Source organism: Opisthocomus hoazin, chromosome 11 (assembly GCF_030867145.1).
Source record: "Opisthocomus hoazin isolate bOpiHoa1 chromosome 11, bOpiHoa1.hap1, whole genome shotgun sequence".
Classification (NCBI taxonomy): domain Eukaryota; kingdom Metazoa; phylum Chordata; class Aves; order Opisthocomiformes; family Opisthocomidae; genus Opisthocomus; species Opisthocomus hoazin.
This window is the reverse complement of record NC_134424.1, coordinates 11136801-11149658: the sequence shown is the minus strand read 5'-3', so window position 1 is coordinate 11149658 and position 12858 is coordinate 11136801. Positions and strand designations below refer to the sequence as shown.

At 47.2% G+C, this 12858-nt stretch overlaps 1 protein-coding gene across 3 annotated transcripts in view; it reads left to right on the top strand.

Moving 5' to 3' along the window:
- PLXNB1 (plexin B1) overlaps positions 1-12858 on the top strand; it is an 81689-nt gene that overhangs the window by 56948 nt on the left and 11883 nt on the right. For all 3 annotated transcript variants that reach the window (XM_075433194.1, XM_075433196.1, XM_075433195.1), the window contains 13 exons: positions 607-700; positions 950-1116; positions 2167-2318; positions 4227-4332; positions 5903-6039; positions 6679-6855; positions 7040-7208; positions 8350-8592; positions 9937-10113; positions 10457-10605; positions 10987-11087; positions 11850-12067; positions 12266-12444. In XM_075433194.1, coding sequence (XP_075289309.1) covers positions 607-700; positions 950-1116; positions 2167-2318; positions 4227-4332; positions 5903-6039; positions 6679-6855; positions 7040-7208; positions 8350-8592; positions 9937-10113; positions 10457-10605; positions 10987-11087; positions 11850-12067; positions 12266-12444 — 2069 coding nt within the window. The remainder of the gene's footprint in view (positions 1-606; positions 701-949; positions 1117-2166; positions 2319-4226; positions 4333-5902; positions 6040-6678; positions 6856-7039; positions 7209-8349; positions 8593-9936; positions 10114-10456; positions 10606-10986; positions 11088-11849; positions 12068-12265; positions 12445-12858) is intronic.

The following is a 12858-nucleotide window of genomic DNA, read 5'->3' as shown; positions in this document are numbered from 1 at the left end:
TAGAAGCTAGCCTGTGGATTGTAAGATTAACAGGCAAAATTAAAACAGCCATGTACATTTCTGGATGATGTGTGGATTTTGCTTAGGGCAAGATTTGCAAGCAGAGGCAATACTTTTAGTTCACAAACTCATATAGTTAAAGGAGAAGAACAATAAAGGAGAGGAACAACATAGGCTCTTGTGCACACACAGCCCTGCAGACCAATTGTAATCTTACATCTTCAGCTCTACTGAAATTGCAGAAATGCCAGCTTGAGCGGTTTTCTAGGCAGGTGGCTTGTAGATAGGAATTAGCCATTTAGGAATTCAGTTAGGAAGATAGACAAATATTGTTGTGAGCACCCATTTGTTTTCAATGTTCATCCTAGTGAACCAATGCCTGCTACTCTTTCTAGAACAGAATTGTGACTGCGTGAACCAGGGAGGGCCAGGCTGTGCTGCCACTGCCCCAGCTAACACTGCCTTGTCTGCGTTCACAGGAAGCTCCATACAGGCTCTGTGTGCCGGTGCACTATGCAGGGTGGATGCTGATGCTTTTTGCATATTCAGCTGCCTTGTTTGTGTCTCTATTAAGTTCTTTGTCTTGATGCTCTTTTGTCTTTGCAGTACAGTTACACAGCACCTCAACTTGAATTCAACGCTGTGGTGTTTGTGCAGAGGCGACGACACCTTCGAGTGGACAGTGCTGCAGATCTTCACGGTAGGAGCGCAACACCTCCCCAGCAAAAAGACAGCAGATGAGGTGGAAGAGAATTGAGAAATCCTCAAATGAGGCTTTTTGCGTCTGTGATTGTTCTATCACAGGGAAACTAAGGAAAACATATTGCCTCGTTTCTGTTGCTTGTCACAGGGGGAGGAGGAGAGGGTTCTGTGCAAGATGCCGAGTTACTGGATTATTCTGTGCCCTAGGGGATGTTTGCAGATGCCTCTGAATTTTTCTCCTTTGCAGTGACTTTTTACAACTGCTCTGTGGGACACACTGATTGTAGCCGCTGCCAAACAGCTGACTCAAAGTACAACTGTGTGTGGTGTGGAGGTGAGAACCCCAGCTGTATCTTCAGGGGCTCCTGCAAGGGAGAGATAGAAGACTTGTGTCCAGCACCTCTCATTCACTCTGTGAGTAACTTGCTAGTGTACTGCACTCGGGGCAAGGTGGGCTCCATTCTCCACTTGAAATCAAAGGGCTGTGAGCTCAGAGTATGAACAGTGCAGCTCAATGATACATTGCCCATCTAAAGAGCAAGTTAGTCCTATTCTACTGTGATCCCTTGGTGTCATGAGGATGCTAGACTTGGGTGCTGGTCTTTCAGTTTGCTGGTAGAGAACAGTGGGGATAGATGCATTTGCATCTCACGCGAGCTGAGACTGGCGCACTAGAAGGAACAGAATCATTCAGGAGCTGGGAAAGGGTCCACAGATTGGGTCCTCCAACTGTCCCGAGCCAGACCCTGAAACAGGTTGGCCCAACTGAGCCTGGGGAAAGCAAGGGCAAAACCTAATGATAATGGTACAGCAAGGATGGGAAAGACATGACAGATTACTGGAATTAATTATTTTTGTCTGTTTATTTTAAATGTTTCTTGCTAACTGCCACATGACAAGTGTCTGTAGCCATGTGTCCCTTTTGCTGTCAGCTTGTCCTCCCTCTGGTGGCACACAACATCCATGTGCTGCATCTTGTCTTAGTTTATCTTGGATGCTGCTCAGGGACAGAGCTTTGATGTTTGTGCAGCATGCGATTCATTGTCGTACTGATGCTGAGGGGGGAATGGTGCTTGTTGCTTCAATACTAGTAACATGTATTGGCTTGTGCATTCCCACTCTTCAGCAGAAATGCCCTATGGAGTGGTCAGCATGTTGATGAGAAGGCAAAGCAGGACAGTCCTTGCCTTAGAAGTCTATAGTGGCTTATCGCCTCTGGGGGGGTTACTGGCAACAGTGAGGTATGGGAAAGAAGGCTCCGACTGTGGTGTTCTTTATGGCCTTTCTTCTGATGAGCGTGCAACTTGGTACTAGTCCAAGCCACTAACAGGAATGCATAGCAGTGACCCAGCCACACAGGAGTTTGTAATGGTGCAGCTGAAGGGCCCTGTGCTGTAGATCAGTTGCCAGACTGCGGAGGTCTGAGATACTGTGACATTTACACATGCGCGGATGTCTTTGCAGGTGTACCCCCTGTCTGGACCAGTGGAAGGTGGCACTAGAATCACCATCACTGGCTCAAACCTCGGGCAGAAACATCAAGACATTGCAGAAACTGTCACTGTTGCAGGAATTCCCTGTGCCGTAGATGCTCAAGAGTATGAGATCTCTAGCAGGTAGAGTATCTGTGAAACCTCCTCCCAGAGGCAGGCGCTGGCTTTTCCCTTGGCTGCTGACACCAGCCTGAGATGTCATTGCCTTTGCTGTAGCAAATATCGAGCCTTGCCATTCCCCAGGGAGTTGCCCCTGAGTAAGGTCGCTGTCTGATTAGTTACTCAGGCAGTGCCCTTTGAGAGATAAGGTTGTGTACAAGGTGATGGGCAAACAGTGCCGCCATGTGCCGACCACACTGCTGGCACAGAGCCCACAGGCCACCCAGATCAGGGAGTCATAGGCTGCGAACCATGCAGTTTCGTGGGGGTGTCTCCCAGCCACAGGGTGATTTCAGTAAAGTGAAGGACATGGCTTGTGCAAGTGTCACTGCTAGGAAAATATCCTGACCATGTTAAAACGGGGCGAGGATGGGAACGTGTGGTTGGAGGTATGGCACAGATTCTTGCCTCTGCTTGAGTGGGCACACCCCTAGACTGTCATTCTTCACTTGCTAACCAGACTTCCACCTCCCAGGAACAAACCCAATGAAAGGACCCTCTCAACCAGGGACAGACCACAGAGTCTTGTTGGGCCGTGTGCCACTCTGCTAGTGGCTAGGGGTGCCTGGCAGGTCACACAATGCTTGTAAAAGTAGTGGCTAGGAGGACGATGAGAGCAGAAAGACCTGTCCTGCTGAATCCAGCTAGTGTCAGTGATAGAGAACTGGGTAGCTGACGTGTCTGGCCAGGGAAGGGCCATATAACAAGACAGTGTAGTCAGGTGTTAAGAGGGGTGACTAGGGGGTAGCTAGGAAGCAAGGAGAAAGGAATATTTGTGTAGTTGGCCTGTGGCAGGGTAGGTAGGTGGGAGTCTTGGACAAGGGAGGGAGAGGAGCCAAGCAACCAGCAGGAGAAGAGGAGAGCGATTGTGAGTAACCTCTCACCAGAGCTATCACAAACCCATTTTTCCATTCCATGGTAGCAGTAGTTGTAGCACCCTTCCCTCTGGGAGCCAGGTAAGATCCTTCTGGGAAGTGGCCTGCTGTGTTAAGCAGTGTTGTCCTTTGTGTGTGCCTTGTTTGTCTGGATCCATCTGCTTTCTGTTTTCATCCTAGCATTAGAGCATAATCTTTCTGGGGTTAGCACTGTCTTTGTTCTGTATCTGTAAATCACCTGGCATCACAGGGTCCTGGCTTGGGACTGCACTGCCGAAGTTCACATTCCTGAGCCTTTTTGGTTGAGGGGGTGTAGCTGCGAACCTGAAACCCACTCCTGAGCAAGGCCCAGACAAAATCAGTCTCCTGCTGTGTAGGAAGGTTGGGAAGTCTGCTGCAGAGTAGTTTTTCTGTTATGTTAGCAAATCAGTGCTGTAACATGGCATTCCTTGCTGCCCTGTTCTCAATACAACCTCACTTTTCACCTTGTCGGTGCAAATTATAGCCAGAAGAAGGGTTGGGAAGAATGGGTAGTGCAGATCAGAGGAGATGGCTGTTCCCAGAGGCCGCTGGCTGAAGACCAGTGCCAGCTGAACCTGCAGTCTTGAGTTTTCTTCTGCATCAGACACAGTGCTCATGTGTGGATTGACCACTGCTAGCCTGGGGTCTCTCCAGATGTGGCTGATTTGATCAGCTCTGGACAATGGCAGAGTTCCTGGCCTCTTTGTGCATCTGTGATACCATGGGCTTCATCCTCTCTGTCCCAGAAATAATAATCTTGGATAGGATGGGCCCAGCTGGAACTGCCCCCTGCTTTTTTCTGCTGCACCTAGTCCAGGTTTTAAAGGTGCTTCTCAGTGTTCAGTTGTATATTCTGAGCATGTGCTAAGGCTGAAAGAAGGGAGCGGTGGCTGCTAGATGCTTTTAGGTCATGATGCAATGGATACAGCTCATCTGCTCTTCCACGGTGTCACACTGTTCTTGGATTGCCCTGCAGCATCGTATGCATCACTGGCGGGAGCTGGACAGAGAGATTTGGGCATGTTGTGGTGGAAGTGCCTGGAGGAGGACGTGGAGTTTCTGGGCATGTTTTCACCTATCAGGTAATGTAGCTATTGCTTCTTTAATACCTCTCCCTGTTCTTCCAGTGTCTCTGCTGTATGGCTGGCTGTTGCATGAATTTATGGGACTGTACCTGCTGCTGGTGTTTTCATCTGATTTTTCTGGTGTTTGTGTTGTGTGGGTTCCGCTGCTCTGCCCCCTTAAGATTATAAGAACAGCTGTACTGAGTCATACCAAAGATTCTGTGGTCTAGAGAAGGCGGGGGGAGTGTATTTTTTTTTTTTTTTTTTTTTTTTTTTTTTTTGAGGGGTAACTGTTAAAAGCTTAAAGAAAGAGGAAAAATACAGGGTATGTTTCTGATTTGGATATTTTTTTTTTAATTGATGATTTAACATCTTATTAAGACTTCTGACTTTCCTTGTATTAATTTGCAGATTGCTGCTTGAACACACTTTTAACTTCTGACCTTCAGCAACTAGTGGCATTAAGTCCAAAGTTGTTGTGCATTGTATGGAGAAATGTTCCCTATTATTTTAAGCCCACTTCTGATAACTTTTTGGTACCTTAAACGCAGCAACTATGAAATAGTATTTAAGTATTTTTAAGATAGAATGACTCACTTTTCATCCTTGCTGTGCAACTTACGAGTTTATGTACCTAGTTGCATGTCTTCCTCTCCTACGGTAAGGGGAAAGAGATGGCCTGAAAAGTCTTAAACTATTCTGATTTTGGCTGTATAGAACCATTTTGTATACTGGATTATGCTTGTTGCACTTCTCCATTTTGGTTCCGTTATCACCGTTTAGAGGCAGGGTGATAGAACTGCATGCAATGTTTAAGATGTGAATGCAACAGTGATTTTTACCCTTTTTTCTTAATCCCCTTCCCAGTAATTCCTAACACTTCGTGTGATTTTGTTAAAATCTTTGCTTACAACTGATAGAGTTGTTACATGTTCCGAAGCGCTCTTGAATGGGCAGGAGCTATGTCGATTGGGTTGCTTTTCTGTTGTAGTCTCACTGCATGTATTTTGCTCTTCATTCATCAGCAATGACATACTTGTGCCACTCTGTTGCCTGGTTCCTCTGATTTTTTCTGCAGCTCCTCAGTGGTACTAAGTCTTTGTTACTCTGAATAATTTTATCAAATTTCGTTTCACCTTTCCAGGTCACCTACAAGTATGTTTAACACAAATTCTTAGGGCTCCCTGCTGGTAATCCCATCTACTAGACAATCAGACAATTTATTTGCTACCTTGTTTTTCCTAACCTGAGTTATTAATCCAGTTACTGATCTGAACAATCCCTTTGAACTGTTAATCCTAGAGTTTGTGTGTGAGGCTCACAGCTTTGCTGTTTGCAGTATTGTCTGCCTTTTGCATTCTGTGGAAAGACTGGTTCTGGCTCACAGTTCTTGTTGGTGTGATTGATCCCTCCTCTGGTGCCTCTGCTCTGTAAGGTAGCTGCTGAGGCCTGCCTGTGACTGGGATCTATAGCTTCTATTTTCAGAGTACTGGAGGTCACTGGGAAGTGTTCTGCTGTTTTCCTTCATTTCCTTATGTTACGAGGTCCTTGTCACTCATCTTTTATTTTCTTTTTTTTTTCCTTCTAGAACCCAGAGCTGAAATCCATTGTTCCAACTCGGGGCCCCAAAGCAGGAGGAACCTGCCTTACCCTTCTGGGCTCAAAGTTGCTGACTGGGCATCCTAGTGAGATCAGTGTCCTGCTTGGAGACCTCCCTTGCCACATGTAAGATCCGAGCCTGCCAATGTGCTGGCTGTGTGCTGCCCCGAGTCCTTCCCAGGGCCCTGCAGGGTGTGATGCCGCCTGGCTCAGCCCCGAGCGCAGGCTGTTGGAGCTCTGCTCTCCTCTGTGTTCCAGGAGAGCCTGCCCTTGAGGGTCATGGCAGTGACCTCCACAATCTTACATTCCTGCCCACGTTCCCTTGGACGTGAACAGTGCTACATGGCCTCTGCTCTCCACGTCTCTTGACAGGACTATACCCCATCCTGACAGCTCTGCTTTTGCTGATGGGGAGCTGCAGTTGGCTCCTGCAGACTAACACTAAGAGCTGCTTGTTCTCTTGCATCCCGGGACACGTACACCTGACAGCACTGCTGGCAAGAAGCTGCACGTGCCTTGATAGCATGCTTCCAGTCTCTTCAGTCTGGACAGTGGCTGTACCTGCTTTTTGTCCACGTGCTGCTCACTGACAACTGCCCAGCAATTATTGCTTGCTTAGATAAGGCACGAGACCTTTCAGCATTAAATTCAGGAAAATACCAGAAGAGGTTTGCAGGCTGTCTGCAAAGAGCAAGGCATAGTACTGTAAAATCTGTCTCTGCAGTGGCTGTGTTAATCCCTTGTTCTCTCTTCTGTTTCTCCAAGCCTCTCTGAGATGACAGAGGATCAGTTGGCATGCCAGACGAGTCCCAGCAATGTGTCTGCAGAACTTCCAGTCACTATCAAATACGGGGACCAAGAGCGGAGACTGGAAGGATCCCTCTTCAGATACACTCTGGATCCCAACATCACTTTTGCAGAGCCACCTAAAAGCTTCCTCAGGTAGAAAGACTGAGTGCACCTTCTCCAGGGCTGTGTGCTGAGGCAGCACCAAGGGCATCTGTCTGTTGAGTTGCACTGTGGAGTAAAGCCAGGCGTGTAGGAATAGGCATAAGCAGAAGGGTAGGATCATGAACAAGACAGAGCTAACGAATAGTAGGTGAGACCAGCTACTTTTCTCTTTCAGCGGAGGGAGAGTGCTCAGAGTTCATGGATACAACTTGGATGTTGTACAGAAACCGAAGATCCGAGTTACAGTTTCTCCGTCTGAACGCCGGCGCCGAGGACTGGGACGATGGCGCCGAATCATCCCAGACACCGAGTGCCCTGAGGATGCTCTGTGCAGCGTCCAGCAGGTAGCATGGCAAAGGGCTCAGTGGAGCTCAGGGGTATACGCGTTGATGTATGGCTCGGGAGAGGTGGACTTTCTGTCCCTGGGGCTTCTGGACTGCTTGCTGTTATCTGCTTGGATTGCACCAATTAATACTCCTGGCCAAGTGGAAGCGTTCTTTGTTAGACTGAGAGGTTAAGCACTTTCACAAACATTTCCATGAGTTGGGTCTGCCTCTGCTTAGAGATGTGCACGACTTGTGATGCGCAACAGGAACAGCAGGGCAGCAGTGTGGAGGTAATCTACAGCTGAGACAGACACCTTGTGTGGCTTGGCGTGTCCATGCTCCAGGCTCTTCCTTTTGCGCAGTTCAGTCCGTTTCTATAGTCCCTGCGCTCTGTTTCACTCTGAGATACATAAACAGGCAGACTTTGGTGAAATTACCACTTCCACCAACATTTTGTGCTCTCCCGCTGCCAGTGTTCCGAGATGGGTCACTGCGGAGGTATCGATGCAATCATCAAGGTCACAGAGTGTGCAGCAGGATTTGCAGAGGTTGAGGGTGTTTGGCAGCCAAAGTACAACAAAGGATTTGCTTTGTTAGTGCAAATGATTGAGGGCTTCCTGTACATGAACTTGGAGAATATGCTCCTGATGTACATGCGTCAATAATAGCTGGTTTTACCCATGTTCTTACGAAGGCATCTGTGGCTGTAGGGGAGAAAAAAAAAAATTCAACTCTAATACTTTCACCAAATGTGTAAAACATATCCAACTGAACAAAGGAACACTTCTTTCACAGAAGCCTTCAGGCTAGGAAATCAGCCTTGTATCAAAGGTCTTTGGTCCCGTTCTGTCAGAGCAGGGAGATCTAAAGCTGATGCCTCTCCAGAATTTGCTGCCGGGGGAATGTCAGAGCTGATTCCCACCGCTGAGACCTAGGTACTTGCAACAAAATCAGTGACGTGAAAACTTTTAGAGGAACATGGGAAATTGCTCAGATCTTGTATTTTTCCTGCTACAATTAAGCAGAGTTTCTCTGGCATTGCTCCAGATGAGAGGAATGTGGGCTGGCCCCAGATTGCTCAGGGCTGGGAAGTATCGCAAAGCTACAGGAGAAGCATCAGTGTTTCACTACTGACACTTTTTTTGCCTTTCACATTTAGTTTGAAGAACCATGTCTTGTTAACTCCTCCTACCTGATCCTGTGCAAAACTCCAGCCATTAACCTGCTGTTGCGGAGCATCCACATCAAACTGGAATTTATTCTGGATAATCTGAGCTTTGATTTCAACTCATTGCATCCCATGCCCTTCTCTTATGAAGTCAACCCCATCCTAAAACCATTGAATGCTGAAGACCCTGCCAAACCGTATCGTCACAAGCCAGGAAGTGTCATCTCTGTGGAGGTAACACAAAAACGAGTTGGAAATAATGTTCCTTGGACAAAGTTGTTTTGAACTTGAGTGTTTTAAATTGGTGTTGTGAAGCATCCAAGGTTTTAAAGGCTTACAGGTTGTCATAGCACATCTACTTTGGCCTGTGGGAAATGGTACGTAAGAAGAGCTAAAGTAGTGCATCAGAAAAGCCTCTTGAGACCATAAATAATTAAGGGTTTCATAGGGCTTGTGGAAACTTCCATGCTTTTTTATTTTTAATCCTAATGAATTATTTGTATATGAGAGATTAGTACTAAATAACCCCACATCCTGTTCTCGATTGCCAGCTTTTTTGTAACTTCTTAAGATTCCTCTAGAAGTAACTTAGGACTAAAAGAGCCCTGGCAGTAGCGAAGACCTGTTACTCAGTGGAGGTAGGAAAATCACTCTTTAAAGATGGTATGGAAGGGCAGAGTGGCTAATATTTTTTTCTGTACATGCGAGAAAAAAGTCTCTGAGGTATTTCTTTTATATGAAAAGGTACTTTCTAGTCCAGTACTCATTAAGAAAGCTAATGGCTGCAGCTGAAGATGCACTTTCTCCAGTTGCTCTTTTTTTGTATGCGAGTAAAAACTGTGAGGATGTTCTAGTCTGGAAATCTCTAGACTGCTGCCGTTGGTATTGAATGCATCTTGGAGAAGCAGGGCAATTTGAGTAGACTGCAAGAGAACCAACAAGACACAAGCTTTCAAAGAGCAAGTAGGTTGATCTACCAACATGTCAGGATATCCTCACAGAGCTCCTGGCAAAAGCGTGAAAACACTGCTGCAGGATTCAGATTAGAAAGCACTAAAACATAAAAATGTAATTAATATCAGTCAGCATGGTTCCATTAAAAAAAGAGTCTTAATCCCCCAAAATTAAAGCAGACTTGTGTGTAGCAGATAAGAACAACAGCACAAATGTGTTACACCTTTGAAAGGCATTGATTGACTCACTTGAGTACTTAGGTTAACTCACATGAGACTACCTTTTTAAATATATATGCATTGTGTGTATGTATACACACATGCACACAGAGTGAAGAGTTGAGCTTAGCTGTGAAGGCTGAAGAGCCTTAAGAAGACAGGCTATTTGTAAGTGTACTTATGCAGCATGCTGCGGGTGCTAAAGCTATAATCTAAATTGTATGTAAGTAAATTTTTTTAACTTACAAAATGAACTTCTGCAGTCAATTCAGATGCAAGACTAGTCAGAGAAGAAAAAAAGGCTACTTTCACTCTGTGGGGTTGGTCTCCTCCATCTTCTCTGGAGCCATGGAAATGCAGAGTGGTTTTTTCCCTGATCTGATGTGCTGTTCCACATCTGTTCCAGGGGGAAAATCTAGATCTGGCTATTTCTAAGGATGAAGTTGTGGCTATGATTGGGGAAGGAATCTGTGTGGTGAAGACACTAACAAGGAATCATCTCTACTGTGAGCCTCCCTCTGAGCAGCCAGCTCCACGGCACCGCACAAAGCGGGAGGGCACAGACTTGCTCCCAGAGTTCACGGTAGGGAATCAGCAGTACCGCAAGAAATCCTGTCGTTTGTTGAAGTACAAGCAAGAAGTAGTGGTGAAGGCAGAGAGTGGGATGGGAAGTGGAGGAAAGGCAGAAGCCCTGATGGGGGACGGGGGAGGAACCAGGGGTGGCAAGGAGCTGCTCTTGTTCGCAGCTCTACTCTTACATGGCAAACATTGCCTGAAAGCACGTGGTATAGCTGGATTCAGGAGTTGTGCTGTGGGACAGCTTTGCTAGAGAGCTGTGTGCCATCTGTACCCATTCTGGAGAAGCCCTATGGCTTTGCATTTTGTTGCTGCACTGAGCTTATGTCGTGGCACATGCTTTCTTACAGGTACAGATGGGAAACCTGAACTTCCTCCTGGGCCGAGTGCAGTATGATACAGAAAGCCAGCTCACCTTCCCACTGGAGGCACAGATTGGTTTGGGTGTTGGTGCATCCTTTGTGGCACTGATTGTTCTGGTCATCGTCTTCATATACAGGTGAGCAACTCTGGCATTGTATGAGGTCTTTCAGTCGCTCTACAACATTATTCAGTGTATGTGGCCATGCTTGTACATCCTGGGTCTAAACAGGGCCCCATTTTTCTCTTTGTGCCAAATTCTGAGCTCCTGATGTTGTTGGATGTGTGAGGCATGTTGCACCTGCTGGTCACAGCCTGCACTGGTTCATTCAGAGCCCACACCTAATGGGTGCTCCAAGAGATGTGTGGTTTACAGAACAGTTTGGTATCCTGTGAAGGAGATGTTCAGCAGAAATCACCTCAGCAGCAATTGTCCTGGAGTCTTTGGCAGCAACACAACAGTTGGCAAGGACAATCCCTCACCTAGGGCTCCTGGGAACAATTCTGCTTCTTATTGCAGGAGGAAGAGCAAACAGGCCCTGAGGGATTACAAGAAAGTTCAAATCCAGCTGGAAAATCTGGAAACAAGTGTTCGGGACAGATGCAAAAAGGAATTCACAGGTCAGTCACTGAGCTCCTAGGTTCTTGCAGCTTCAGGGCAAGCTTCTTGCGTAGCTCAGAGCAGGCAATAACTTTATGCTGTGCTGATGGGTTGAAACATATAGCCAAATTCTTCCATCTTTAATTCTTCTTTTTAATTCAGAGAACAGTGATCTGTACTGACCCCTCTGATTCTCCAGTTCATCCTCCAGACTCAGATGAAGAGCTAAAGGTCAAGACAGCACACTTGGAAAGACCTTAAGGACAGCTAGTCCAGTCTGTGTAGGGCAAGTTGAATTACGTCCCATATTCTGGGTCCGCAAACCTTATACTTCAGCAGCTTACACCAGGGAGTCCTTGTGTGGGAGACCTGGGGCTCTAAAACTGTGCAGGTGGCTCAGACTGCAATCTCCAACTCATGTGGGAAGCAGTGAGGAGCAGAAGATCTCTAATACTCTGTCTCTGTAGGTTATGCTTGTAACCACAGATCTGTGCTGAACAGTGGCTTCCTCTTCATAAAACTGGAAGCCAGCCGCTGACTGTAAATGAGAATAATCACCAAATTCACCTCCCCAAGGCTGGAAGCTTCCTGCAGCAGTTTCTCGCAGTGCCTAGTCTAGTTTTAAATGTTCTAGCAATGGGACCCCGACGTGCCTCTTCCTGACAGGAAACAGCCTTCCTCAGTCCTGTCTTGCTGGCCCTAGTTCCTGCACTCACCTCATGCTCTGCACCGTCAGTTGTGTGATCATGTCGTCAACTTCATGGGCATTTCCTTTCTCTCAGACCTGATGACAGAGATGATGGACCTCACAAGTGACCTTGTGGGCACAGGAATCCCCTTCTTGGACTACAAGTCCTATGCAGAGCGCATTTTCTTCCCGGGGCACCGTGAATCACCACTGCAAAGGGACCTGGACATCCCTGAGTGCCGGCGGCAAACTGTGGAGCAGGGCTTGGTCCAGCTCTCCAACCTGCTCAACAGCAAGCTCTTCCTCACCAAGGTAATGTCCCCCTCTCTGCCTGCAGCCTGCTGTGGGGTCAGGGCTATGCCGCAGGCAGCTGGTGGCAGAAAGCGGGCAGTGTCTCTTAAAGTTAATTTCTGAATAGCTCCTTGCAGCGCCACTTCTTGCAAGAGCCAGTAGTTGTGACTGCCTTGTTTTCAGGAGATTCACACGGTGTCTTATCTCTCTCCCTGCCAGTTCATCCACACTCTGGAAATCCAGCGCACTTTCTCTCCAAGAGACCGGGCCTATGTAGCATCATTGCTCACTGTGTCGCTGCACGGGAAGCTGGAGTACTTCACTGACATCCTCAAAACACTCCTGAATGACCTCGTGGAGCAGTATGTGGCCAAGAACCCCAAGCTGATGCTGCGGAGGTGAGTGAGCCAGCCATGGTCCCACTGCTACCTACATGAGGGGACAGAGCCTTTCTGCCCAGCTGGCAAGCTCTGAAACTCCTGTGAGCAGGATAACATCATGGCACGGGCTGCAGCTATAAGACCAGCGTGTGTCCAGACGACACATATCAAATGGGAGGAAGCAGTAACAATGATAGCCCTCTACCCAGTCAGCAATTGGCAGGGAACATAGCAGGAAATATATGAAAAGAGTAGGGAGCTGGAGATGTCCACCCCAAATTCCTCTTCTTTTGAAGCTGCTGTACATTAACTCTCTCCTTGTGCTCAGGTACTGGGGCTCTGCCAAGTCTGCTAATCTTACTTTGCTGATTAGAGGTCCCTGGGCTTACAGTCATGCCACGTTTGGAAGCTAAACTGAAATATCTCCCGTGT